Source organism: Amblyomma americanum, chromosome 3 (genome assembly GCF_052857255.1).
Source record: "Amblyomma americanum isolate KBUSLIRL-KWMA chromosome 3, ASM5285725v1, whole genome shotgun sequence".
Taxonomy (NCBI): domain Eukaryota; kingdom Metazoa; phylum Arthropoda; class Arachnida; order Ixodida; family Ixodidae; genus Amblyomma; species Amblyomma americanum.
Window position 1 is genome coordinate 29,641,145 of NC_135499.1, and position 25,297 is coordinate 29,666,441.

Sequence of the window (25,297 nt, forward strand, 5' to 3'; positions counted from 1 at the left end):
AGTTTTCGCCGCTTTACGTTACTCTTGTCGTATTTCGTCATCAGAGAGGCATGAGTTTGAATCATAGCGGTGGGAAATAGTTTTTCAACTTCGAATCCATATCTCTTAGCAATAAATGCACCTTTTGCTGCAGGACAAGCAGCAACAAAGCCACAAAATGCCGAACTATTAGATTTTGCCAACAAAAAAAAATTGATAGAGTTGTCCTCAGTGTCCCTTTAAAGAACTACAGGCACCAAATTTTACAGCGATAGCTGTTACAGTCGAATCCCGCTTCAACGAAATTCACGGGACCCGCAAAAAATTTCGCCGAGGCGAAAGCGTCGTTGCCATGAAATCGGGCCACAACATTGAGAGATTGGACCGGATAGTTCATGAACATTTATTTTACAAAAATTTGTCAGTTTCGGTCTTTCACAGTTTCGAAATCGGCGTCTTAGCGATTTACTTGGCACTCTGACAATCTCGAAATCGTGTAATAAATGCAACCGCCACATTTGCTATCAAAACTAATATTTTTTCCGAACGAGTTTTAAAAGCGCCCTTGCTTTCATCACGCGCGAACCCGTACTTATAGACCGTGCTGCTGGAGGCATTTCAGCGTGGACTAAGTGCACGTCGTCCGCAACACTTTGTCCGCAATCCTTTAGGCGACGTACCAGAAATGCAGTTGCTACGATTCTTTGAATACGTTTTATGTTTTGCGATGTGCGGTACTAACATACCGGCGGAGTGACGTTCTGTTGAGACATCCGCCAAGAACCACCAACACTCACAGTGGCTATATTCGGTCAGTGCCGGATTTGCACCGCACAGCAAAAAAAAAAAAAAAGAACTATCACGATGCTTGCTTGCGGTGCGAAGGTGAGACTAGAGTGGTCAAGCCGGCGTCGACTTCTTGCAACAACGTGCCACCCACCGGCGCGCCGGGCGACAGCGGATCGTTGCACGCCACTTGCTCGATGCTGCTAGGCCTAACGTACGCCGCAAAGAAGCCTCAGATAAAGCGCTGCGGAACTAGCCACCGGTTATAACATTTACATTCTGACCGATTTTCGCTGACATGATTGCTTCACACTGAAATGAAAGCTGTAGAACTCATTTCCATTACGCCTTCGTCAGCAAAGCGAGTGAAAAAGTCGAAAGCTGCCTTCTCCAACGACCGTGGTTTGCAAGCGCAGAGTCCTGGCCATCGGCAAAACCATCGCAGACAGTCGTGCGCAGCATCGCATCTTTATGTGTGCACATTTCTGCACATTAATTCATATTCTCCATGGAGTGTCAGCTGCGCTATTGGAAGTGCAAACTGTCTTCTGCAGCCGTGTTTGGTGAAACATAAAACCAGATATGGGCACATGTGGAAGCGGAAAAAAAAAAAAAATCGCCCGCTTACGCGGAAAAATTTTGTTGAAGCGTAACCCTGCTCCAAAAATTGTTCGTTGTGGGGGAAATAATTGGATTGCTGTGTATGGTATGCTAACGGGGAATCGGAAATACTTCATTGTGGTGGAAATTTCACTGTCGCAGCATTCATTGTAGCAGGCTTTGACTGTAATAACCTAATCCTAGGTTTGGTGTGTTGTCTTGTTATCTTGTATACGACCATTCTTGTAGTATACCACACTCAGTGGCGTGACCGGTGGGTGCGTTGCCTTAAGGACCACTCGGAGGTTGGTTACCGTGCAAGGAAGAAGGTATGACAAGCGGAGAAATGTGTAACTGCTAGGAGGTTGCCATAGGAACCATCCAGAGGGTGGTCATCATGGAAGGACGAGGGTGCAGCTAGAGTGGAGAAATCCCCAACCGGAGGATGATTACCGTGGAAGGAGGAAGCTGGGGCAAGAGCGTGAGAAGATACAGTGAAACCTCGTTATAACAAACAGCTAAAAAGACCGCAGCGGTGGCCAAGTGGTTGAGCATCCGCCTCGTATGCGGGAGGTGCGGGGTTCGATCCCCAGTGCCGCCGGGTACCCACCGGTGATACAATGGGTACAAGCTTTCCCCTGGTCTGGTGCTCGGCTTATTTAGGGTGAAATGCTTGGGAAATGGGTCTTTGACCCCACCTTGAGAAAAAGAAAAATACCTTGTGACATGGCGCTCTTTGGCCATAGCTGCCCTTGCGCCATAAAAATCCATAATCACTGTCACAAACAGCTAAAAAATCGAAAAATAGTTCACTATATCCATAATTCGCAATCTAAATTTCGTAAAAAATAAATGCAAGAGCAGCAAAATTCAATCAGAGAAGGTACAGCAACTCGGAGGGTGCTTACTTGGGTCACGTCCATTTATTTACGCGCAAAGAACTTCGTTATAGCAGCCGATCGCGTTCTGTATCACGCCCTGTTGCACAGTTTGCAAACACTCAAAAAGGGCAAATCCACTGCCCTCAGTAGCACTGCAGCGGCGACGCAGTAAATCAATGCAGCAAGCACTTCTTGTGAAGTCTGAATGTTCTCATCGTCTGCAGGGCCAGCCTGAGCTTCGTCTGCGGGATGTTCAGAGACTGCTGCAGCGATTTCGGCATCCGTCAGTACAGCCGTGGTCGCTGCGATGTCGTCGCCACCTACGAAGTCTTCTACAGTCATTGTTGCGGGCATGTCACCAACAAAACGCGAAAAATCGTCCCAGGCCTCATAGAGCTCGCTGAGCTCTGCTTTGTTGGGATCGTCCCCATCGTCACTTGATGCACAGGCCTCTGCTGGAACAAAACCGGCGTGCCGAAAGCAGTTGACAATCTTTTCGCCTTTCACGCTGTCCCATGCCGCTTTAATTTAAGCATCTGGATTGCTCCCAGCAGGCCGATCTTCAAGTCCTGCTTCATACGAAGCTTCACGAGAAGAGTGCCAATCAGTCCCCTCTTGTGAACTGCCTTGAAGGCCCTGATGACGCCCTGATCTAAAGGCTGCAGCTTGGCTGTAGAGTTAGGCGGAAGAAAGCGAACTTCAATGTTATTGAGTGCGACATCTGTGTTGTGCGTGGGACAGTTATCAACGAGGACGCGCACTTTGAGACCCTCGCGCACAAGCTCGCAGTCCCAAGCATGCAGCCACTTCGAAAAAAGTTTATGCATCATCCAACATTTCTTGTTGGAAGCATGCGCTACGGGGAATATGTGGCACCCTTTCATGCATCTCAGAGTTTTAAACCTTCTGATGACGAAGGGTCGCAGTTTCACAGTGCCTTCCATGTTGGGGGCGAGCAAAACAGTGATCCTGGCCTTTCTTTGCTTCCCGCCATGGCACGGCTCTTCATGTGCATCAAGAGTATGCCTGGGCAGCATCTGCCAAAATAGGCCTGTTTCGTCCGCATTAAAGATGTCCTTGGGCTGATATTTTGCAAGGATTTGCGGATACTCCTCTTCCAACCACTTTCTGATGCTCACGCAGTTAGCCGTCTCACTTTCGCCAGAGATCGTTTTGCCCACGATGTCATAGCGTCCCTTAAACCTTTGCAGCCATCCGGAGCTGGCGACGAAGTTTTCGGCACAGAGGATACAGGCAAAGTCTTTCGCTTTTTGTTGAAGCATCGGTCCCGACATAGGTATGTTCCGAGCAGTGACATCCAAAAACCATTTGTTGAGCGCCTTCTCCCCATCGCTGAACACAGGGGGCCAAAGACGCTGTGCACTAGTCCGTGTGGTCTCTTGCGCTTGTGACTTGATGATAGCTTTGTTCTTCAGAATGGTACTCAAAGTGCTCTTTGGCATGCCAGATAAGTCCACAAGGACGCACTTCTTTTCACCGTTCTCCACACGTTGAATTAACTCGAGCTTGGTCTTTAAGTCAGTGCCGCTCTTTTTTTCACGTTCACCGCCATCACAGCACTACACACACCCACGAAACACACTCGACACGACCACCGACACAGCCTCCACAGAACACTACGACGGCCACGCTGCTGCTAACACTAAAAGGCAAAAGCAGCATTCGATCACGCCGCTGCCACCGCTGTTGAAGCGGCACTGTCAGTGGTTGTTAGATGCGGACGATTTCTTTGGCTGTCAACTCTCGATGCCGACGTGTCATCTGTGGCGCTGTCAGCGCCTACGAGGTAGTCCTGAACGTTTGGTGCGCCGCACAACACAGTTGTAGTGCAACGAAGCATGCCGCCTGGCTTGGCGTCGCGAAGTTCGTTATATCCGCTCTATGCCGAACCGCGTTCGCTATAGGAAATTAAAAATGCATGTGTTTAACAAAAATATATTGAGGTTTGACTGTTATATCGAGGTTTGACTGTACAATCATTACATGGTTGCCATGGGGACCAACCGAAGGGTAGTTACCGTAGAGGACAAGGAAGTGTGTCGTGGAAGGAGGAGGGAGGGAATAATGAGAGCAGAGGAATGCAGCACAATCCATCTATGGCAGCTGCTGCGAAATACACCGCCCAAGAAGAGGATCGTCGGCAGCATTGTGCTTCTAGAGCAGCGGACTGGTGAGGATACCTAGACAAAAAACAACTATTAAAAAAAACTAAAGAGACAACTCTAGAACTATACAGTTGTGAGGTCGCTTTTAGATCCTCGACCACAACATATCATAAAGTATATACAGCTCAGACAATTTATAACGTAACTGGTTAAAATGCGGGACTGCATTATATGCCACTTTTTGTGACGACCACTCAGTTTCGCAGAGTTCTACTAGCGTACCACTTAATACGTAGCTGCGCAAAACCGAGTACCGCATGTAGAGCAGTTTCTCGAAAGTCTGGCAGCCCGCGTACTAGCGGGTGTAATGAGCGTGCTTCCGAGACTGCGCAAGAAGAGGCAACAGGCAGGGCAGGGAAGTGTTGTCAGCATTGTTCGAGGCAAGGCTGAAGGTGATAGAAAAGAGAAAAAAGAAAAGTCACAAAACAGCCGTTTTTCCTCTCCTATGCACCTCTGCAGGGCATAGGACAAAATTTAAAAGCATGTGATGGCACGGCCGGACTGGAACATGCTGGAGCGGCGGCAGCGCACGCATGTTCTTGCAAGCGCTGCTCATACTACAAACACGTGCAGCAGCATCTTGTCACGCCTGAGCAAGATATGTGTCGTCGCATGTAGCGAAAAGTTGACAACATAGGCAAGTCAGCTGACAACGTGAGCAAGTCTACCAGCCTTCGCTGTCTTCAGTTCCAATGGCATGTTCTCCTCCGAAAGCCAGGAAACGGCAAGCTTTGTCCCTCGAAAAAGAAAAAAAAAAAAGTATGGCGTCGCCAACAATGCAGTGTCCTCCATTAGAAGAATGGAGCCAAGTTGTGAGAACAGCTGCAGCAAGAATCCGCGTTGCTAGCGAGGAAGCGAATTCGTGCGTCAAAGTACTTAGATGTTGACGCCACTTTGTTTAAATTGTTTCGCGAGGTCCGAGCCAACAGCATTCCTGTGAGTGGCCCGATATTGCAAGCCAAGGCGGGGTGCTTTGCAAACCTTTTTGGACATGATGGTTTCAACCCATTGAACGGTTGGATTGAGTGTTTCAAGGTCCGGCACAGGATAAGCTGTCGGGCTATCTCTGACGAAAATGCAGAAATCAACTCTGCCATTGAGGCCTGGCTCAACATTAATGTTGAAAGCATGCTTTCGAAGTACACCGACCGTGACGACAACAATGCTGACGAAGCTGGTGTTTTCTACAGCCTACTTCCGAATCGCACTGTCGCTCTGCGAGCTGAGCGCTGCTCCGGTCGAAAGGCGTTGAAGGAGCAAGTGACAGTCTTAGTTTGCAGCAACACAGATGGAACATACAAGCGGCACCTGTTCGTCAAGGGAAGACCAGCACGACCACAGTGCTTCAAGAGAGGTATTGTCTACCTGTTTCATACGCAGCCAACAAAAAGGCTTGGACGACCCAGGCCAGCTGGCTGCAGAAATTGGCAAGGACATGATTGTTGAGAAAGGGCAAGGCGTCTGAATTTTCGACAACTGCTCCGCTTATGACGTGACACGAAAGCTGACTGCAGTGAGCTTAGAATTCTTGCCAGCGAACACGGCAGCCAAGAGCCAGCCACTAGACCAAGGCACGATCACAACGGTAAAAGCGCACTACAAAAGACGCATATGCAAATGTTTAGTGCTGAACATGCAGCGAAAGGAAACACTGAAGGTGGATTTAAGGGCTGCCATTGATATGATCATGGCATTGTGGTGACAGGTAAAGGTGACGACGGCCCAAAAATGTTTTGGAAAAGCTGGTTTCGTTAGCAATTCCGGGTCCTCGAACACTGCTGCCGCCAGTGATGATGTCAACGAAGAAGTCAACGTGGACGACGCGTAGTCTGATCTTATATAAAATAATTGTGTGGATGAGAACAACATTGCGTGTGTAGTAGCCGCCGCAAATGAACACATCATGGCCGCGGTGTGCGGTTGTGATGAACCTCTATCCAAGGATGAGCCTGACAAAGTGGGTGAAAGTGCAGCACAAGTTTTGTGCAAAGACGCGCTCGACTGTTGCAACAAACTGAGCCTCTACTGCGCTCAGAGAAATCTGAGCAAGCAAGTGCTCAATTGCCCCACTTGTTTTTAAAAGGAAGTCATTAGCAACGCAGTTAAATCGCAGCGCCCCACGAAAACAACGTCCTTTCATTCATTAGGATGATTTGACAAAAAAGATCAAATAAACTTTTTTGTTGCCTGTGATTGCAATGTTGTGTGCCTGATGCAATATCAGGTGTACTTTGAAAGGTAGGCTGGCCATTCTGAACACGCAAATGCATGAAAAAGCCATGGTTTGGTCACAGTGCAGTACCACTTATAAAGCGAATTTTCAATACTCCTACGGTATGCGTTAATAAGTGGTCTATACTGTATACCTTAAGAGCTGTCACTGAGTCTTGCGTTAACCAGTGGTAACTGTCCTGACAATTTTTTGCCTGAGTGTTTTCGCCTTTCAAATGAAGTTTTAGACATTACTATACATGGATCACTCGGTGGTAGTCGCTTACAACCGCTGAATAATTTTAATTGAATTTCTTCCCGACGCTATTTCACTTTCAGTTTCATTAACTGAATGATGCCTGTGACATGTCATTTACCTTTGAGTCATGTGAGGTACGAAAAAAATAACTAGTGATACGTCATTTGCTGTCATTCCAGCTCTTGAAGCAGGCTGGTTTAAGTGTTGCAGTGACTTAAAAATACGTATCAGCGTTTATATTCCAGGTTAAGTCAGTGATGCTACTGGCAAAATCCAATTTGAAGCAACATTTGGAGCACTGAAATTTCCAATTTGGAGCACTTTGGAGCAGAGAAAAGTCAATTTAGGAGCAATCTGGAGCACCAATATCTCCAATCTGGAGCATTTTGGAGCAATAAAACAGATTTAGAAGAAATCTGGAGCATATACTTTTTAGTTTTCAAATCTCTTAGATTGGCAAACAATCCTGAAAAGTTTCAGAGTGATATAATGATGTGCCACACCATTAAGTTTGTCAATGCTGGCACCGAGTCACACCTGAGATGTCTTCAATTCTGTTTTATGCAGTATAATTAAACAGAGTCACGTTTGTGAAATCTGTCACACTTTTTAATTGAGGAGCACATACTCTGCATAACTTGCAGGCGAAGTAGCTCAAACGTGCTGATGTGTGGCTCTCCATTTGTCTTTATTCCTTATTAAATCTGCTCTACATTAAAACTTCCACAGTTATTTAGTAATGTCAGCCAGTTCTGTCACATTTTCTTGTGCACTTGTGCTTTCCTCAGTCGAAAGCAATTTTCCGCATATAACCTGAAAATGATAGGCAATACACGTATGTCATAGAAAGCAGGAAAAAATCCTTCATGAGAGCCCTCCATTGTCCTGTCTCGCACACGCAAATGCTCGCAATTTCTACCGCCAAGCGAAAAAAAAATTTCGAGCAGCCGTGGCGCCTTGAGTGGACAGAGTGACAAGGTTCCGACAAGACTGAAATTTTTCGCCTCGCCGCGGCGCTTATTCGCTTGCATGTGAAACCACCTTCAGGTGTGACTCTCATGGGAAAGATGCTGAGTGTAGTGATGCAAGCTAATGCGCTAACGCTTGTTGTTCTTCTCTATACCCCGCCTCCTGGCCTTAAACAGAAAAATATTTGTTGTATTTCATAGTGGCCAATAAAAGGTCCTACCACGCCTCAACTAAGCTAAGCCAAGTGAAGCGATATCATTCTGCGCTGGAGCGCGTTTGTTAGTACCAGTGGTATGCTTTGATCACGAATGTCTTCAAACTGTGATGAAACGTTACATCATAGCAGAAAAATCTTGCCGCCACTCCTGCGCAACTAAATGGTTCTTAGCCTAAAGTGGATGGGCGGCCTGCACCACGCAGCTGGCAGATGCGTTGTGCTATTTGCATAGAAATCATCATACGTGCATGCGTTAATTGCTCCAACAAATAATTTCTGTCTCACAGTTAAATGCAACCTTCAATCGTATGACGCGTGCTAAGCCTAATCGGCCAGCCAGTCAGAATCGCACCGACGAAAGGCAGACTCTAAAGACATGCAAGCCTGAGGACGTCGGTTGGCCTCCATCTCAACGTGTCTGCTACTCGTGTTATGTAAGTAAGAGAGAAACGGGCACCGGCTCAAAGATGCGTGCCAAACTTCCGTTCTTTTTTTTTTTGTCCATTTGCTGCAAACTCAGGGACATAAGGAACAGATGAGAGAGAGTCGTGTTTGTTATAAGCGGGCTTCAACAGGTCTTAATATTTTGAAATGGCAGCGAGAATAACAGTTATATCCACCTGAATAGCTGGTCAACAGCACCAACAAATTCAAAACAGCAAGTCTGGAGCAGTTTGGCACAATTTTCGTCATTTTTATCAGGATGGCGCAGTTAATCTGGTCTGGCACAGTTTGGCCCAGGAGTGGGGTCACTGTTAAGTGCCTCACGTGACCTAAAGCTTAAACTAAACCGAAACAGCATGAGAGAAGAAATTCAATTATAAATTATTTTCCGGTAATAGGCAAATATTGCGTGGCTATCCATGTATTTTAATGTCTAACGCATAATTTCAAAGAAGAAAACATACAACTAAATTCAGGTGCCTACAGTCCTTTAAGAGAAAAATAAATTACAAATGACGATGTCGACTACGTACGAAAGCAGGTGGGGAGACGAGCGGGTTCCCATCGACTTGCAGGTGGCGTAGGGAGGTCATGAGGCGTAGTAGGGGTGGCAGGCGCGCCAACTGGTTCTCAGACACGTCCAACCGCCACAGGCGCAACCGGCACAGGTCGGAGGGAAGCTCCAACAGCCGGTTGCGTCGTGCACGCAGGGACCGCAGGGCCTGCAGCTCCCCGATGCCTGGCGGCAGCCACGACAGCTCGTTGCAACTCATGTCCTGCATGTGTGCCACTCTTAGCTCCAGTGATTCCTCCAGCAGCTCGCACAAGACGAACATCAAGCATGAAAACAATTACAATTACTGTATTTGCACATGTTGGCATGGTGTTGGTGTCAAGAAATAAGCCACTCTCTAAAAGAATACTACTGCTAAACACATGAGCTGGTTATACATTCTTGAGGGTAGCAGCGCAAAAGACTGGGACAAAAGAGGGAGGAATGCAGGGCGAGCGCTGTCTCACAATTGGCTCGTCCTCTGTTCCTCCCTCTTTCGTGCCAGACACAGCTTGACAGCACGTCCTTCAGAAGCAGAGCCGATGAACCTCAACATCCTTCAGTCCAAGCGCTACCTGGCAATATACTACAATGCAACGAAGAACACAATGCAAGAGGGGAGTTCCAGCCTTTTGGGAAATTGGAAAAAACAAAAACAGTATACACTCAATACATTCCCGGTTCTTATGCTCAAAATCGCAATTAAAGAATGAAATGTCCCATGGAGTTGCACTGTTTTTCTTCTAGCTAGTACATTTCCTGGTAAGCTCATAATTTTGCCAATTTCTGATCATATGATATAACCCGCAGGTCTGCTAAAGTAAGACCAGCAGAGCCTGGAGGCACCCGACATCAACCAGAAACCCAGAAGCAAAGAGAAGCAAAACCAGAAGCAAACATCTGCCATGTGGCTTCCCTGCAGTGCATCACTGCAATGAGGTGAAGTATGCAAATATGATGTCTGAGCGCGAATGTACGAGCTAGCTGAGCGACAATCAGCTGCAAGAGTGGCTTTTCCGTGGTGCATATGCGTGATGGGGCGAAGCATCCGAAAACAACGACAGTGACAACCAAGAGGTGAACGTCACTTTCACCCTTGCCGACGCTTGACTGGACATGTGCAATTTCCTTCGCACTAAGGATGACGCAAATGCAAAAAGAAATCTACAAGCACCAGCAAAGCTTTTCTGAACTTGTACCAATAAGCGCTGACCATACAAGTACTGATGAATGGAATCGTCCTTCTAACGAGATTGTACTCCAGCATTCATTGTCCTTATTTGAGTTGAGTAAGGAAGGAAGGCGAATGGGCATGGGAGGGGCCAACGAGGAGTAAGCAGTCTTAAGAGCACAGGGTAAGGTAAAATTAGAAAAAAATCGTTTTTTTTTTCTTTTGGAATTTTAGAAGTTCAATTCTTTCTACACATGTTCCATGATCGCACTTTCCTCAGAAAGCCATATTTACGGCTGAAAAACGCTTTTTCCGAAACCAAGTAGTGAGCGGCCACGCCCCCTTTCAGGATTAACGTCAATTTTTTCAACCAAAAAGTCCACCACCTGATTTCAAAACTTGTCTAAAATCAGCTACATATAAAAAATTGTCTGGCAACTATTGCACAGCTCCTCTTTTTTAGCCAAGACAATCCTGAGACGCTTTGCACGTTTTTTCCACGTTTCTGCAACCTTCATGCAGCTGCGTCCGAGTGCTATCCCTTTCGATCAGTATTGTAAATTGTGCCGGTGTTGGTTGCTGCTGATAAGTTGAGATGCCCAGGGCAAAGAAGGCCTTCGTCAGGCGTGAATTTCACGGCAACCGCTACGCTCATCGTGAAAAAGCAAAAGGATGTCCACGACCGAATGAGATCCCGAACGCCGAACGCGCCAGCTCCTCGACATCGAAGCTTTCAAGATTTTCTCTGTGCTTCCAGGAAGAGGATGTGCTACAGAGCAGCAGCCAATATACCTTAATGGACATGGACGGCATTTGTGCCGCAATTACACAGATTTGTGTGTGCAGAGAGTGCGGTGGAAGTGTTGAGCTCATCGAAATTGTGACAAAACGGGTAGGTGTTGCAAGCGTTTACAGTTTGAACTGTGAAGTGTGTAGTGCCGCACAACGATTTGAGACGTCGAAGAAAAGTACTTCTGGCCTCTATGAAGCCAACCTCAGGTTAGTGTATGCCTTGAGGTCCATTGGTAAGGGAATGGCTGCAGGAAATATACTCTGTGCTATGCTAAACCTTCCTAAGCCGCCGACAAAGTTTGCGAAATACAATCAAGAGCTTCTAGGTCACATCGAAGCTGCTGCTCAGGAGTCGATGAAAAGGGCAGCTGACGAAGCTGTGCAGCTGAATGAGGGGGATAAAGACATCGCAGTTGCTCTTGATGAAAGCTGGCAGAAGCGAGGCCATACTTCCAATAACGGCATAGTCTCTGCGACCAGTGTAGACTCTGGGAAAGTGCTGGATGTGGAGGTTTTGTCTAAACGTTGTCCAAAGTGCAGCATCAAGGGTACAAACAGTGACCCCCTTCATAGAGAGGTGTGCCAAAGCAACTACCAAGGCACCAGCGGTGGAATGGAAGTCGCAGGAGCACTGAAAATTTTCGGCAGGAGTGAGGAGCTTCACGGCGTTCGATACGTCAAATACCTTGGGGATGGTGACAGCAAGGCTTTTATGGCTGTGAAGGCACAAATGCCATATGGTGATTCCGTTGAAATATCCAAGGTTGAGTGCATAGGGCACGTGCAAAAAAGGATGGGCACAAGGTTACGAAGGCTAAAAAAAGGAAACAAAGCAGGAAAACTCTCTGATGGAAAGAGCCTCTCGGGCCGAGGCCGACTGACTGATGCAGTAATAGACAAGCTCCAGACGTACTATGGTTTGGCCATCAGAAGAAATGTAGGAAACCTAAATGAAATGCGAAAGGCCGTTTGGGCAACCTTCTTCCACTTATCGGCCACAGACGATGACCCATGCCATGGACTTTGCCCAAAGGGACCTGATACGTGGTGTGCCTTCAACAGAAGTCAGTCAGAGGGCAAGCCATTTTTCCACAAGGAGAGTTTGCCTGCATCTGTCTTGGAGGCTATCAAACCCATTTATAGGGAGCTATCGAAGGCTGAGCTCCTAGAGAAGTGCCTGCATGGGCGAACTCAAAATGCAAATGAGTCGTTCAACCATGTTGTTTGGGAACGCGCGCTAAAGAATGTGTTTGTTAGGCTTCGGACCCTACGGATGGCAACACTGGATGCTGTTCTTTCATTTAATGATGGTAGCATCGCACGGGCCAACGTTTTGAAGGCGTGTGGATTGAACCCAGGGAGCAACACCATCAAGTGGCTGAGGGAAGCTGACCATAAGCGCATGTACTTTGCGGACCGAGCAACACGACCGCTTACAAAAGAGGCCCGACAGTCAAAATGACAAGCCGAAAAGCGAAAAAATGACAGCGACAGTGACTACGAAGCAGGGGGCTATTAAACCAATTACTATAGAGGCGTTTCTGCGAATAAAAAATGGTTTTTCACATCTTTTTTCTCTTTACGCTCTATTATCTCGAAACAGTGTTTTTTCTTACAAAGGTACCATTATTTCCAATGCCTTTCAAGACAGACGGCTGATTTTTTTTTGCAATCATCTACATAAGTGTTGCCAACTACTGAACTAGAATTAAGCAATTTCACTGAGCAGTTATTCTGTTATGAAATTTTGAAATGCGCAAAGAAAGGCCAGATTTGTGTACTACCGGAAAAAATTTTATTAAAAATCGAATTTTCAACACTTTTCAAATATTCTACTTCAGTAAAAAGAGCACAAAATTTGGCAAACAATGATATATGTATTATTAGGCTACTGTTATTAGTTAGTGAGAAACATGTACCTCAACATGGCCTAAAATGCATGGGAAGTATAGGGCTTACCCTGTGCCCTTAATGACTGCACTGCCCTGATCAGGCCACTAAGGGAGCCATATCTTGCAAACACCGTTCGGACATCAGGGTCACTTGCTAGAAGGGAGCGGTACTTCAGACCGTAGGGTGCAACCTTAGGTGGCGAAGCTAGGGCAGTTCCACAGAGGGTGGGTGATTTTGAGTCACATCTGTCTGTGTAGCAAGTAATACTATTTTTAGGGGTGTGCGAATACTCGAATACAGTAAAACCTCGTTAATTCGAACTTCCGGTTAATTCGAACTGGCGGCCGGGTCCCGGCAAAGCCCTGTGTATTTCAATGGGTCAAAACTCCCGATAATTCGAATATGCCGGTATCCACGTCGGTTAATTCGAACTAGGCGCCTATGGCTGGCATTGCTCCTCGCATATAGAAGTCACCTCGTAGCAAATACAATGCGCTGAAAATTTAAAAAAAAATGCAGAATGATGAGAAAAAAAATAAGCCAGCACGCACGAGGTGAGACGTGAATTTCGTTGCCCGAACCAATCCTCCGGTGCATGCCGTAGCAGGTTTTCGCTGCCGGAGCGTCGAAGCATTGGCTTGTCTATTTTTGGCTGACGCGCGGTAACGCGGGTAGCCACCCTACCGCGGGCGCCGCCTATGCTCCGGCCACAGTGGCTCCGGCGCAAGCCGTTGCAGGTTTCCGCTGCGCCGAGGCGGTCGTGACCATTGGAGATGCACGCGACCATGGAGGAAGGAAGTACTCGGGAGAGGCGGTTACGTCACATTTTTTTGAAGCCGCACTTTTTTTCCGATGGAAATAAACGTTTCAATCAAGCGGGCCTCCCCTCCCCGTTCCCCCGCTTCCCTCTACTTGGGCGCCGTCCCAGCGCGCCTGCCCATGCAGCAGACGACGCCGCTGCGCCCAGCGTTCTATTGGCTGCGCCGTCGGCTAAACTCTCCCAGTAGCCCTTGCGAGAACGCGTGACTTCCGGTACCCTTTTATTGTGCAGCTCGGGAAGCGAAGACTCTTTCCTTTCCTTCATCCTGCACGCAGCACCCGGCCCCTCTTGCGCCTAGTCTTTGTTTCCGCGGTGTCTAGCGAAGTTTGTGTTGCGTGATATTCCTCGTTTGTTTGTTATCTCGCTGGTGACGTCTCATCGACTGTGGGAATCATGGCAAACCGAGGAAAGTACTCCGCAAAGGATTTGAAGACGAAGGAAGAGATATTACAGGAGGTCGAACGTGGTCTCCTAACAAAGACAGCGATCGCAGAGAAGTTTGCAGTCAAGAAAAGCACGCTGTCCACATACCTGAAGAACAAGGACTCGATCTTCAATGCGTATCAAAAGGAGATGGAGCCCTCGCGGAAACGACTAAGAACATCGGCTCATCCAGAGATGGAGGATGCTGTAATGGCATGGATTAAGGACGTTCGCAGCAGGAACATTCCGCTAAGTGGACCAATAATTGCCGCAAAGGCAGTGGACTTCGCCAGCCAGATGGGCACAAGTTACTTCAGCGCGTCGGAAGGCTGGTTGTCGCGTTTCAAGGCCCGTCACGGACTTACGTTTAAAAGCGTTTGTGGAGAGGCAGCCGCAATCGAAGAAACGTGTCAAAATTGGATCTCAGGTCAACTAAAGGACTACCTTGCCGATTACTCGCTAAGCGATGTGTTCAATGCAGATGAAACCGCGCTTTATTTTAAGTTGCTGCCGAACAAGACTGTCAGTTACACAGGCGACACGTGTTCAGGCGGGAAGAGAAGCAAGGAAAGAGTGACGGTGTTGGTGTGCGCAAACGCGACTGGCACGGAACGGTGCCGCTTGCTAGTTATAGGCAAAGCAGCGAAGCCTCGCTGCTTTAAAGGGCTAAAAACACTCCCTGTTGATTATACTTTCAACAGAAAGTCGTGGATGACGCGAGCAATTTTCACGGATTGGCTGCGCACACTCGACAGGAAGTTCGCAGCACAGAACAGGAATGTTCTGTTGTTCGTCGACAACTGTTCAGCCCATTGCGACATCAGCGGACTGAAGGCGATCCGTCTGGCATTTCTGCCGAAAAACACTACGGCTGTGCTGCAGCCTATGGACCTTGGGGTTATTAAAAACCTCAAAACACTGTACAGGCGTCACCTCCTAGAGCGGATTCTTGTGTGTATGGACAGCGGCAAATCGTACGACGTCAATCTCCTCGGAGCCTGCCACATGCTGGCAACATCGTGGAATGCTGTCAAGGCGGACACAGTCGCGAACTGTTACCGAAAGTGCGGCTTCATTGAAGGCCCAGAAGCCTGCAGCACGGCAGAGCTGGATGCTCAGTGTGATGACTCCGTCGCGCTGCACCCTGCCTACGCTGCTTTATCGGAGGGTGTTGACTTCCAGAGCTTCGTAGACGTTGACAGCGGCGTGGAGACATCGGGGCCGTTAAGCGATGCCGAGATTATTGAAGCGGCCTGCGGTGACCAGATGCCGCACAACTCGGGCGCGGCGAGCACAGCTGACAGCGACGACGAGTCCGACGGAGGCGACGATCCATTGCCACCCCCGAGTGCATGTGAAACAGCGTCAGCACTCGATCTGGCTGCACGCTACTTCTCCGCCGATGATAATTCGGACGCTTCGTTGGAGCTGGTGGGCAAGTTGCAGACGATGCTTGTCGAGTCACGGCAAAGAAAACGAAAACAAATGCGCATCACCGACTATTTTTCTTTTTGATATGCTTTGCCAATCTGCTGTTAATAAACATGTTTTTGAAGCATAGTGTCATACTTAATCATTAAGCTTGCTGCTTACGCGAATGCATTTTGATGTTAGCTCCAACCGCATAAACAAATTAACTTTATTTCCTTCGACATTCAGGCTCTATGATTTTAATTCGCGCAATCGCCCGCCACAAATGTGTAGTAAGCGATAACGATCTCAGATATGCCTGTTTTAGCTTCGGCCCGTGCTGCCGGGCGTGATGGCCGCTTTTTTTAGCGCCCGCTCGTTAATTCAAACTCCGCTTAATTCGAACAATTTTCCGGTCCCCCTCGAGTTCGAATTAACGAGGTTTTACTGCACGAATCGAAAAGCAAATTTTCGAATTATTCGATTCGCAAATCGAATACCTAGTATTCGGGTGACCAAATATTCGGTATTCAGGTGACCGCGCCGATGAGAGATCTGCCATTCCTTCTCCTCCCAATTCTCCAGTGCAGTCGTTAGTTTTCTGATCGTGCGACGCACAATTTTAATCTACAGCCGCCGCACAGCAGGCAGAAATAAATTCTCAATGGCACAAACCTGATAGCGCTTGTGATGCAACCGAATCATGAACAGCCGAAAAAAAATCCACCACTTCACACAGCCGGAACATTGCTAGCGGCACAGGTCACAAGCAACATCAACCATAGCACAACACAAGCCACGGTAGGTGTGCACCTTTAAAGACTTTTATCTATCCCGCTGTCGACATGCGTGAAACTAATTTTCCTGTAAAATTTTGTGGTGAACGCCGGTATTCCGGCCTGCGAGGTCACTATTAGTGACTACGAAAAGACCAGCATCTACTCCTATTCTCCATTTAGGTCACGGGCCATCCTACTAATAAAGATTCATTCATTCATAAGACAGGCAATAATGCAGAAATGTTTAGTTTTCAGAAGAGACAGATGCATGCCGCAACTAGAAAACAACAGCACTGAACTGAACAAAATAGATGATGGTGATGATGAATGCACGTAGCGTAACCTATCAAGTGCCAGAAGTTTCCCACTCCTGATTGTACGCGCGCCCATGCCGCCGTGCTGTCAGCGCTTTACAGTTCTATGTCTCTATAGTTCTGTTTTCCGCGTCTCCGCAGTGTTTAGTTCGGCTCTGCAAACCAAAGGCATGGAAAGGTTTATCGGTCTGTGTGCGGTGCCTGTCTCAGCAACATAGCTGATCGCATGAAAAGTGCGATCGGGAAACATTTCATCAAGGATAATCCGCAGGAAGCGACACACAAGATGTGCAACGGCAAACTTCGGACATCGTCGGACACAACGACACAGCTGGCGAACCACCAAGGAACAAACATGACGCTTTGCACAGCGCGTTTTTGGTGGAAAGCGGGAAGCGAACAAGTTTCGGCAGCGCATCGCACCCTTCTATCAAATGTAAGTTTGACACGGCCAAGGAGTTGTCGCAGCGACGAAGACAAGAAATCACAACACGGATTGCTCAGATGCTGGCCCTCGACCTGCAGCCATACAACTTTATTGAAAGCTGAGGGTTCAAGGAGTTAATGCATTACGTGGAGCCACTGCACAAAATCCCCTCTCGGACAACTTTAGCCAGAAAAATCATCCCCGAACCGGAACAGGGACACTGTAAGCGCTGTCAAGCGCCGAATTCACGCCGACCTGCAGAAAGGCGTATAGTCTTTGTCGTTCACCAGTGAAACGTGAACGCCAAGGTCAAACCAGAGCTACATTAGTCTCGCGTGCCATTACTTGACCTCAAACTTCGAAATCCTGGTATTCACATCGGGCAACCAGCACATGGCTGACAGTCACACTGCATGCAACGTCTTAGCACACCTGGAAGCTGAACGAATGAATGGGATCTGCCACTGCAAGAGGTACCTATTTTTGTTGTGACGGATAATGCTCGCAATTTACATGCAGCTATTCGGGACTTTCAGTGTACTCGAATGCAGTGTTTGGGCCATACATTGCAAATGGCCATCAAGAATCTCAGGGAAAAAACTGCAGGACTGCCTGCCATTTTTAAGAAATGCCGTGCAATAGTGGGCCATTACAAGCACAACGCCCAAGCTGCAGCAAGGCTAAAGGACTGCCAGAGGCAGATGGAACTACCCCTTCTGAAGCTTGTCCAGACACCAGGTGCAATAGCTAGCATGACATGCTCTCACGCCTGCAGCTTAAAGAGGCAGTTTGCCTTGAACTCGCTATCTCTTAGACAGTGGCATCCAACCTGACACCACAGGAATGGAAAACGGTGGCTGGACTGGTCAAGGCCCTGGAGCCAATTGCATCAGCAACAAAAGACCTGAGTGGGCAGAAGTATGCAACTTTGTCTTTGGTGTTACCATTCCTTTACAGAACACACATGATGCTGAAGGACTGTGCTGCAGCGGATGACAACACGTCACTGTTCACAAAAAATTTATGAAAAAGTGTGAAGGCAAGATTTCCTAGCCACAGTGAGCAAAAAGAGTACGTCATGTCAATGGCATGTGACCCAAGATTCAAAAAACATCTTCTGTACTGAGCTTTACAAGAAACAGGGCTTCTGGAACTGGCATGGAGTGAGCTGCAAAGCTCGTCAACCCCACCACCCTGAGCCCTCAGCATCTACAGCACAAAAGCAGTGCAGTGCCAGTATATGGGACAATATCGACAAACTTGCAATGTCATCTGGAAAAAAACACAACCGTGAACCAGGTAATATTAATGAACTTCAGCAATACCTTCGAGAGTCAGTTTGAAGCAGGGATGAAGACCCTTTTGCATACTGAAGGAAAACAGGCAAGCAGAACTTTCCCGGCTACCTGGCTATACCAGCAACGAGATTTTCAGGTGAAAAACTATTCTCTACAGCTGCCAACATTGTCACGTCCAGGCAAGAAAGGCTGTTACCGGATCATGTGCAGCAGCTGTTTTTTTGCAGGGCTTACAAAATTATAAGCACATCAGCACATGTTTGAATAAATTTGTTACTATTCGATATTCGATTCAATATGAGAGTTTTTTTTCTTGATTCGATTTTCGATTCCAGAGGTACTATTCGGTATTCACACACCCTAATTATTTTGTGTTCTTACCCCTGCCTTTTGTGTGTTTTGTCACATTTGTACATAGCCTTTGTACATAGCAAGTAGCCTTATGCCTCCCGTCATGTACCCCTGACTTTTGTACATTTCATTTTCAATTTTTCGTATCCACCTTACAAAGCACTTGAAAAACAAGGCCACAGTATCAATAAATAAAATAAATAAAAATTTCAAAACCACCATGATTTCAAATCTTTCATGTCCCCCACAATTTTTGGAGAATGTGCCAGTGAGGCGCTACTGCATACTATTGTGTTTCCAATTAAAGCTCTTCCAACGTTATTTGAGAGGCAACACTTCACAAGCTCGCATCACGAAATCTAACACCACAAAGCTGCGGTGCTACCACTTCTTTCCGCTGACGCTTTGTGTTTTGTGCTGCACAATTCAATTCTGCGTCCCGTTTTTTTTTCTTTCCCTAACCCAGATGGCTTGTCCACTGCCTTCCCTTCTTCAACAGTGCAGTGACAAAATGACAATGTAGTGCACGTTTTTAGGTACACTGCCAACTCCACTGTCGTGACAAAAGAGTTTACAATGAACAAGACGAGCAGAGTAAGACTTACTCAACGTTTTTGATTCCCACACCAGTGGTCTTAGATTTTTAAATGAAAGGCCAGGGCAAAATGTAGCTTGCCTGTGGAAATGGTGACCTCAATGGCCAAGAAATCATACCAGAGTGAAAGCTTAGAAGGTAGAGAACTGCCATGCGACAAATGACACATTTCCCAGCACATGGCCATGTCATATGTTGGCCGATTCCATTTTTTATAGACTTATATTGTATAAACGCACGTAAGGGCCCCACTTTTTTTCCAGATTCGAGGGACAATTTTCGGGGTGTGGCCCATACACATGATGTGCGAAAAAAAAAAATTTCTTTTAAGTAAAAACACACCAATCAGTGAATGCGGGGCATTTATTCTACGTTCAATCATCCCTTGCGGAGTCCTCCGACTGCGAGCTGGTGCTGTGCTCTGGTGCACGCTCATCCCATAAGAAGTCACGCATCATGTCCGCTGTTAACGCGTAGCCGTAGCTCCGCACTTCCATCACATAGCAGAGCAGCTCTTCTTCCAGTACAGAAATTTGCACGGCTTGCCTCGGAAAGCACGCTTTTTGCTGCTTGTGTTCCTCAATGCATCCTTTTGGTTGCACCATCGTCGAACGCACTACTCGGCCATGTTGAATTTCCTGCCCGCCACATGCTTGCCATGTTCAAGAGCAAGCTCCCAGCCGTGTAGCTGTTAATATGCTTGCCCATCGTGCTACAATTGCAACACTCAGCAGCAGCACACGAAAGCCACAACTACAATGTACTAACATGCTACCACAACAACCGTGCCTTTGACAGCCAAAAAAAAGCTGGAGCTGGTGATACTGATGCCGATATGGATAGCGGGAGCTCGCGGCAAAGGAAAGTTGGCGTTGATGATGATGAGCCGCGGCCTCGGACACCACCCGTGAGCGGCACCTGGAAGCTCCTGTGCGCAGCCTCTGCGATTAAGCGCGCCGTTGCTTGCAGCCGCAGTTGATCACGGAGGCTAGGGTGCATGCATTTCGAAGTCTATTCCCGCGTCTGTCGTGGAAAGTTCAGGTGCGACACTTGCATGGATCTTTTTTTTTTAAATACTACCTTTGGGAAAACAGGGTGCGGTCGTTACACTCTTTTATATGGTTACAAATGTCAGTGATCTTGATGCCATGAAGAGTGACCTATATAATACAGCAGTTTGGTGTGCAAAGTGGGAAATATCACTCAACACAAAAATGTTTCTACAAGTCAGGTTTATTAGAAAAAAGTGTCACCAGCCACAAGACTAGTTTATGGTTGTTTAATGTTCCAAAGCGACTTCGGCTATGAGGGACGCCGCAGTGAATGACTCTGGAAATTTCGACCACCTGGGGTTCTTTAACTTTCACTGACATCGCATTAGTACATGGGCCTCTAGAATTTCGCCTACATCGAAATTCGACCGCCACGGCGGAATCGAACCCGCTTCTTTCGAGTCAGCAGCCAAATGCCATAACCACTGAGCCACTGTGGCGGCTATCCAGCCACATGAATACAAAATAATGCTACACTGAACACCGCCAAGCACATAAAATATATAGGTATATTTCTTAGCTCAGATTTGCAATGAAGTGCATAGGTATATTTCTTAGCTCAGATTTGCAATGAAGTGCATATTGTTAATTATGTTGCGAATAAAGCCACGTCCATTCTGTGCTTTTTGCACCGCAATTTCAAACTCCTGACTAGTAATCTCAAGCAGTTATATACAGTTATATTTAAGACATATTGAAGCAAAGAGAAAGTTGAAGTGCGATTGCCGCGTGCCGACGACAACGCTGCTGCTGCTGCCTGTTCCTTTCCTGTGTTCTTGTGCTCCTGCTATCACCACCTGTGCTCGCCGCCGGCCTCTACGTCAAGCAAGCCGTGACATTTGGTGCAGGTGCTGGGTAACGAATCTCATGCAACGCACCCCGCCTCGCAATTCGAGCCCAGTACTAAGTCCTGGCCGTCAGGTTTTCCTGGAGCCCTCGGGAGAAACAGAGGCTCGCACTAACCAACGTCAGCAAGGCCAAGCGCCGGAATTCGGACTCTTGCCCCAGGGATCGAGGCCATCTAGGACCAACGCCACCATGCCGTCCCAGTCACAACAAACCGACCCCGCGATTACGCTGAGAATCGCCTACGTGCCTGTCACCCCAAGATCTGTCGCCCCGTTACATGGTGATGACTTGATGATGTTGAAGACTGGGTCCAGCACTATGAACGGGTAGCTCGACATAATGGGTGGATACCCGACATATGTCTGCAGAACCTGTACTTCTCCTTAGATGCCACAGCGAAATACTGGTTCGAGAACCATGAGGCTTCGCTAACATCATGGGACATGTGCAAGAGCGAACTGGTACGCACATTTGCAAACCAGCACCGGCGACAGCATGCTGAAGATGTGCTCCACGCTCGTATCCAGGCTCCCACCGAGAGCGTGAGAAGTTTCATCGAAGACGTACTGCATCCGAGTGCCCGCGCTGACCCTCGGGCTACTGAAGAGAAGAAGGTGCGGGCCTTGATGAGGGGTGTCCAGAATGACATCTTTAGAGGCCTCATCCGCAACCCTCCTACCACAGTGGCCAAATTCGTCGCTGAAGCTACCAACGTCGAGCACGGATTGGCAACAAGAACCAGTCACTTCCAGCGACTGAGCACCCTTCCTGTCATCTCAAGCCTTGCTTCGTCTGGCCTGAGCGGTGTTGGCCTCGCCGATGTTTGCGAAATTATCCGCGACGTCGTCCGAGAGGAGCTGAAAAGTCTGTTCCCAGCCCCTGAACAGCCTGCATTTGTCTCCATCGCGGCGGCTGTTCGGGATGAACTACAACACGCGTTGGCGCCCGAAGACATACCTATTGTAGCTGCAGCCGACCAACCATCTCTGAGCTACGCCGCCGCTGTCCGTCATCCACCTCCCGTACATAGTCAGTACCAGGCCGAATCCGGCTCTCGACGCCCCGAGTTCGTGCCCCCGTCTGATGCACGCCTGGAACCGCTGGGCCGCAGGAAAACCGACATCAGGAGGACTGCAGACCGGAGGCCACTGTGTTTCCAATGCGGTGAGCCTGACCACATGTACCGCTACTATCCGTACCGCGAACTCGGCCTTCGAGGTTTCAACCGCGCAGATCCGCGCCCCTGCCATGGAGAACAGCCCCGCGAGATACAGGACTACCTTCGACGCTCTCCATCGCCAGTGTCAGCTCCATCTCGCACCTCCCGGTCGCCGCCGCCTTGCCGATCATCACCCCCTTCTCGCGGATCTCGCCGTGAGCCTTTCGCCACTTCGGGAAAACTAAGTACGGCGACGCCTGGAGGTGGCGTAGCCGGTGTTGCACCCAGTAAAGAACCTCCGCCTACGATGGAATGTCCCTGCTCGACTGATAGCACCCTTGGAAGCGAAAACTGTCCTGTGGCCTCTAGCAATGTACACGTTTTAATCGACGGTCGTGAAGTAACGGCGCTTGTCGACTCCGGTGCCGATCACTCGGTCTTCAGCGGCAACTTCTCTCGGCGTCTTCGCGAGGTTACCACCCAGTGGGACGGCCCTCCCATACGTACCGCGGGAGGTCACCTCATAAACCCTGTTGGCAAGTGCACTGCCCGTGTTGAAATTCACGGTGAGACGTGCCCAGCCACATTCGTGATCTTGGAGAATTGCTCCAAAGATGTTATTCTTGGCATGGACTTTCTCCGTGAGTATGGCGCTGTAATCGACGTAGGGAGGAACAAGTTGACCCTCCGCGCACGTTCTTCATCGCCAATACCTCCTCGGGCCCCTCGCGCTGCGATGAAAGTTGATGCCACCATGTTCACTTGCCGCCGTTGTCGACAGTTTTTCTTCCTGTCCGAGCCGATACAACCACATGTGGTGAAGGCGTTCTCGAAGGAAGTGTCCAGATGCTACTTGTGAGAGGCATTGGTGTAGCGCAGGGGATCGCCAATGTTGAACGTGGGCACGCCAACATTTTAGTGACTAACTTCAGGAATGAGCCGCAGCACCTGACGAAAGGGGTAGTTATAGCCCAACTGAAAGAACTTAGCGACATTCGCGAAGCTGTTGCGCTGCCTGAGGAGGAGGCCCCGCCCGGGTCATGTGACCCTACAATGTTGCCCCTGGACAACGATCCCCAGCTTGAGCCTGCCCACACACGCGAACTGCTCTCTCTTTTGCATCGGTACCACAACTGTTTCACGATGACATCCCGAGTTCGCCAGACGCCCGTTGCCAAGCAAAAAATTATTGTCGATACCGCGACGCCCCTGATTCACCAACCACCCTACCACGTTTCCTAGGAGAGGGAAGCCATACAAGTGCAAGAGCGCGAAATGATTAACGACGACGTCATCCAGCCATCCAACAGTCTGTGGGCCGCCCCTGTAGTACTGGTCAAAAAAGAAGACGAGACCCTTCGATTTTGCATCGACTACAGGCGACTCAATAAGGTGAGCAAGAAGGACGTGTATCCACTACCTCGCATCAACGACACACTCGACCGTCTCCGTCATGCCCGCTATTTTTCGTCCATCGACTTGAAGAGTGAATACTGGCAGATTGAAGTGGATGAGCGCGACCGCGAGACGACCACATTTATAACACTGGATGGACTTTACGAGTTTAAGGTCATGCCGTTTGGCCTGTGTACAGCGCCCGCGACATTTCAACGAGTCAAGGATACTGTGCTCGCTGGACTGAAGTGGCAGACATGTCTCATGTATCTGGATGACGTTGTCATCTTCTCCAGCACTTTCGCTGACCATCTTGTGCGCCTTGAAGCGGTTCTTCCAAGCTCTTCTGACCGCCGGACTCACGCTCAAGCCTTCGAAGTGCCACTTCGCATACAGTGAGCTGAAGTTCCTAGGCCATGTCGTCAGACAAATTGGTGTGACGCCAGGTCCAGAGAAAACGGCTGCCGTAGAGTCCTTCCCTCCACCATCCGACAAGAAGACTGTCCGCAGCTTTCTCAGCCTTTGCGCGTACTTCAGACGTTTCGTTCGAAACTTCACGCAGATCGCAGCGCCACTTTACCGCCTAATTCCAGCCCTATCTGTACGGTTGCCCTTTTCGCGTTGTTACCGACCACCATTCACTGTGCTGGCTCGCCAATCTCAAGGATCCCGCAGGCCACCTTGCTCGGTGGAGCTTGCAGTTACAGGAGTACGACGTCACCATCATCTACAAATCCGGCCGCAAACATAATGATGCTGACTGTTTGTCTCGAGCCCCCGTGAATCCGGCGTCAGGGGGCGATAATGACGACGAGGAGGGCTTCCTTGGGGCATTGGACACGGCAGATATGGCTACTCGGCAACGCAATGATCCTCAGATTCGTCAGCTGATGGCACACCTGGAAGGCCACGAAGACGTGGTGCCCCGCGTTTTCCTGCGTATTCTGCCGACGTTCTGGATTCTGCCCGGCGTAATGTACAAGCAGAACTTCGACAGCAGCCCGAAGTCATGGCTCCTTGTTGGGGCAGAAGACTTGCGCGCCGAGGTGGCCGAAGCTTGTCACAATGATCCTACAGCTGGTCACCTTGACTACTGCCGAACACTTGCCCGTATTCGAGAAAAATATTATTGGCCGCAACTTCTTAAGTACCTCCGTCACTACATAAAAACTTGTCGAGAGTGCCAAAGGCGGAAGAGAGCTTCTACATGACCAGCTAAACTTCTCCAGCCGCTCGACCCACCGCATGCTCCATTCCACACAATCGGAATGGATTTTCTCAGCCCGTTTCCAACATCGAAGTCGGATAACAGGTACATTATCATAGCCACCGACCACCTAACCAGATACGCCGAGTCTTGAGCACTTCCGTCAGCAACGGCTGCTGAGGCAGCTCAGTTTTTTATTGAGTGTATTGTGCTCCGTCATGGTGCCCCTGCCGTTTTGATCACTGACCGGGGTGCCGGGTTTCTGGCACAGCTCACA

The 25,297-nt window shown here is 48.6% G+C and overlaps 1 protein-coding gene across 10 annotated transcripts in view; it reads right to left on the reverse strand.

The window, feature by feature from the left end:
- Nucleotides 1-25,297, reverse strand: part of Lrch (Leucine-rich-repeats and calponin homology domain protein) — a 314,440-nt gene that overhangs the window by 241,344 nt on the left and 47,799 nt on the right. For all 10 annotated transcript variants that reach the window (XM_077657196.1, XM_077657188.1, XM_077657195.1 and 7 more), the window contains exon 4: nt 9,066-9,308. In XM_077657196.1, the coding sequence (XP_077513322.1) occupies nt 9,066-9,308 (243 nt within the window). The remainder of the gene's footprint in view (nt 1-9,065; nt 9,309-25,297) is intronic.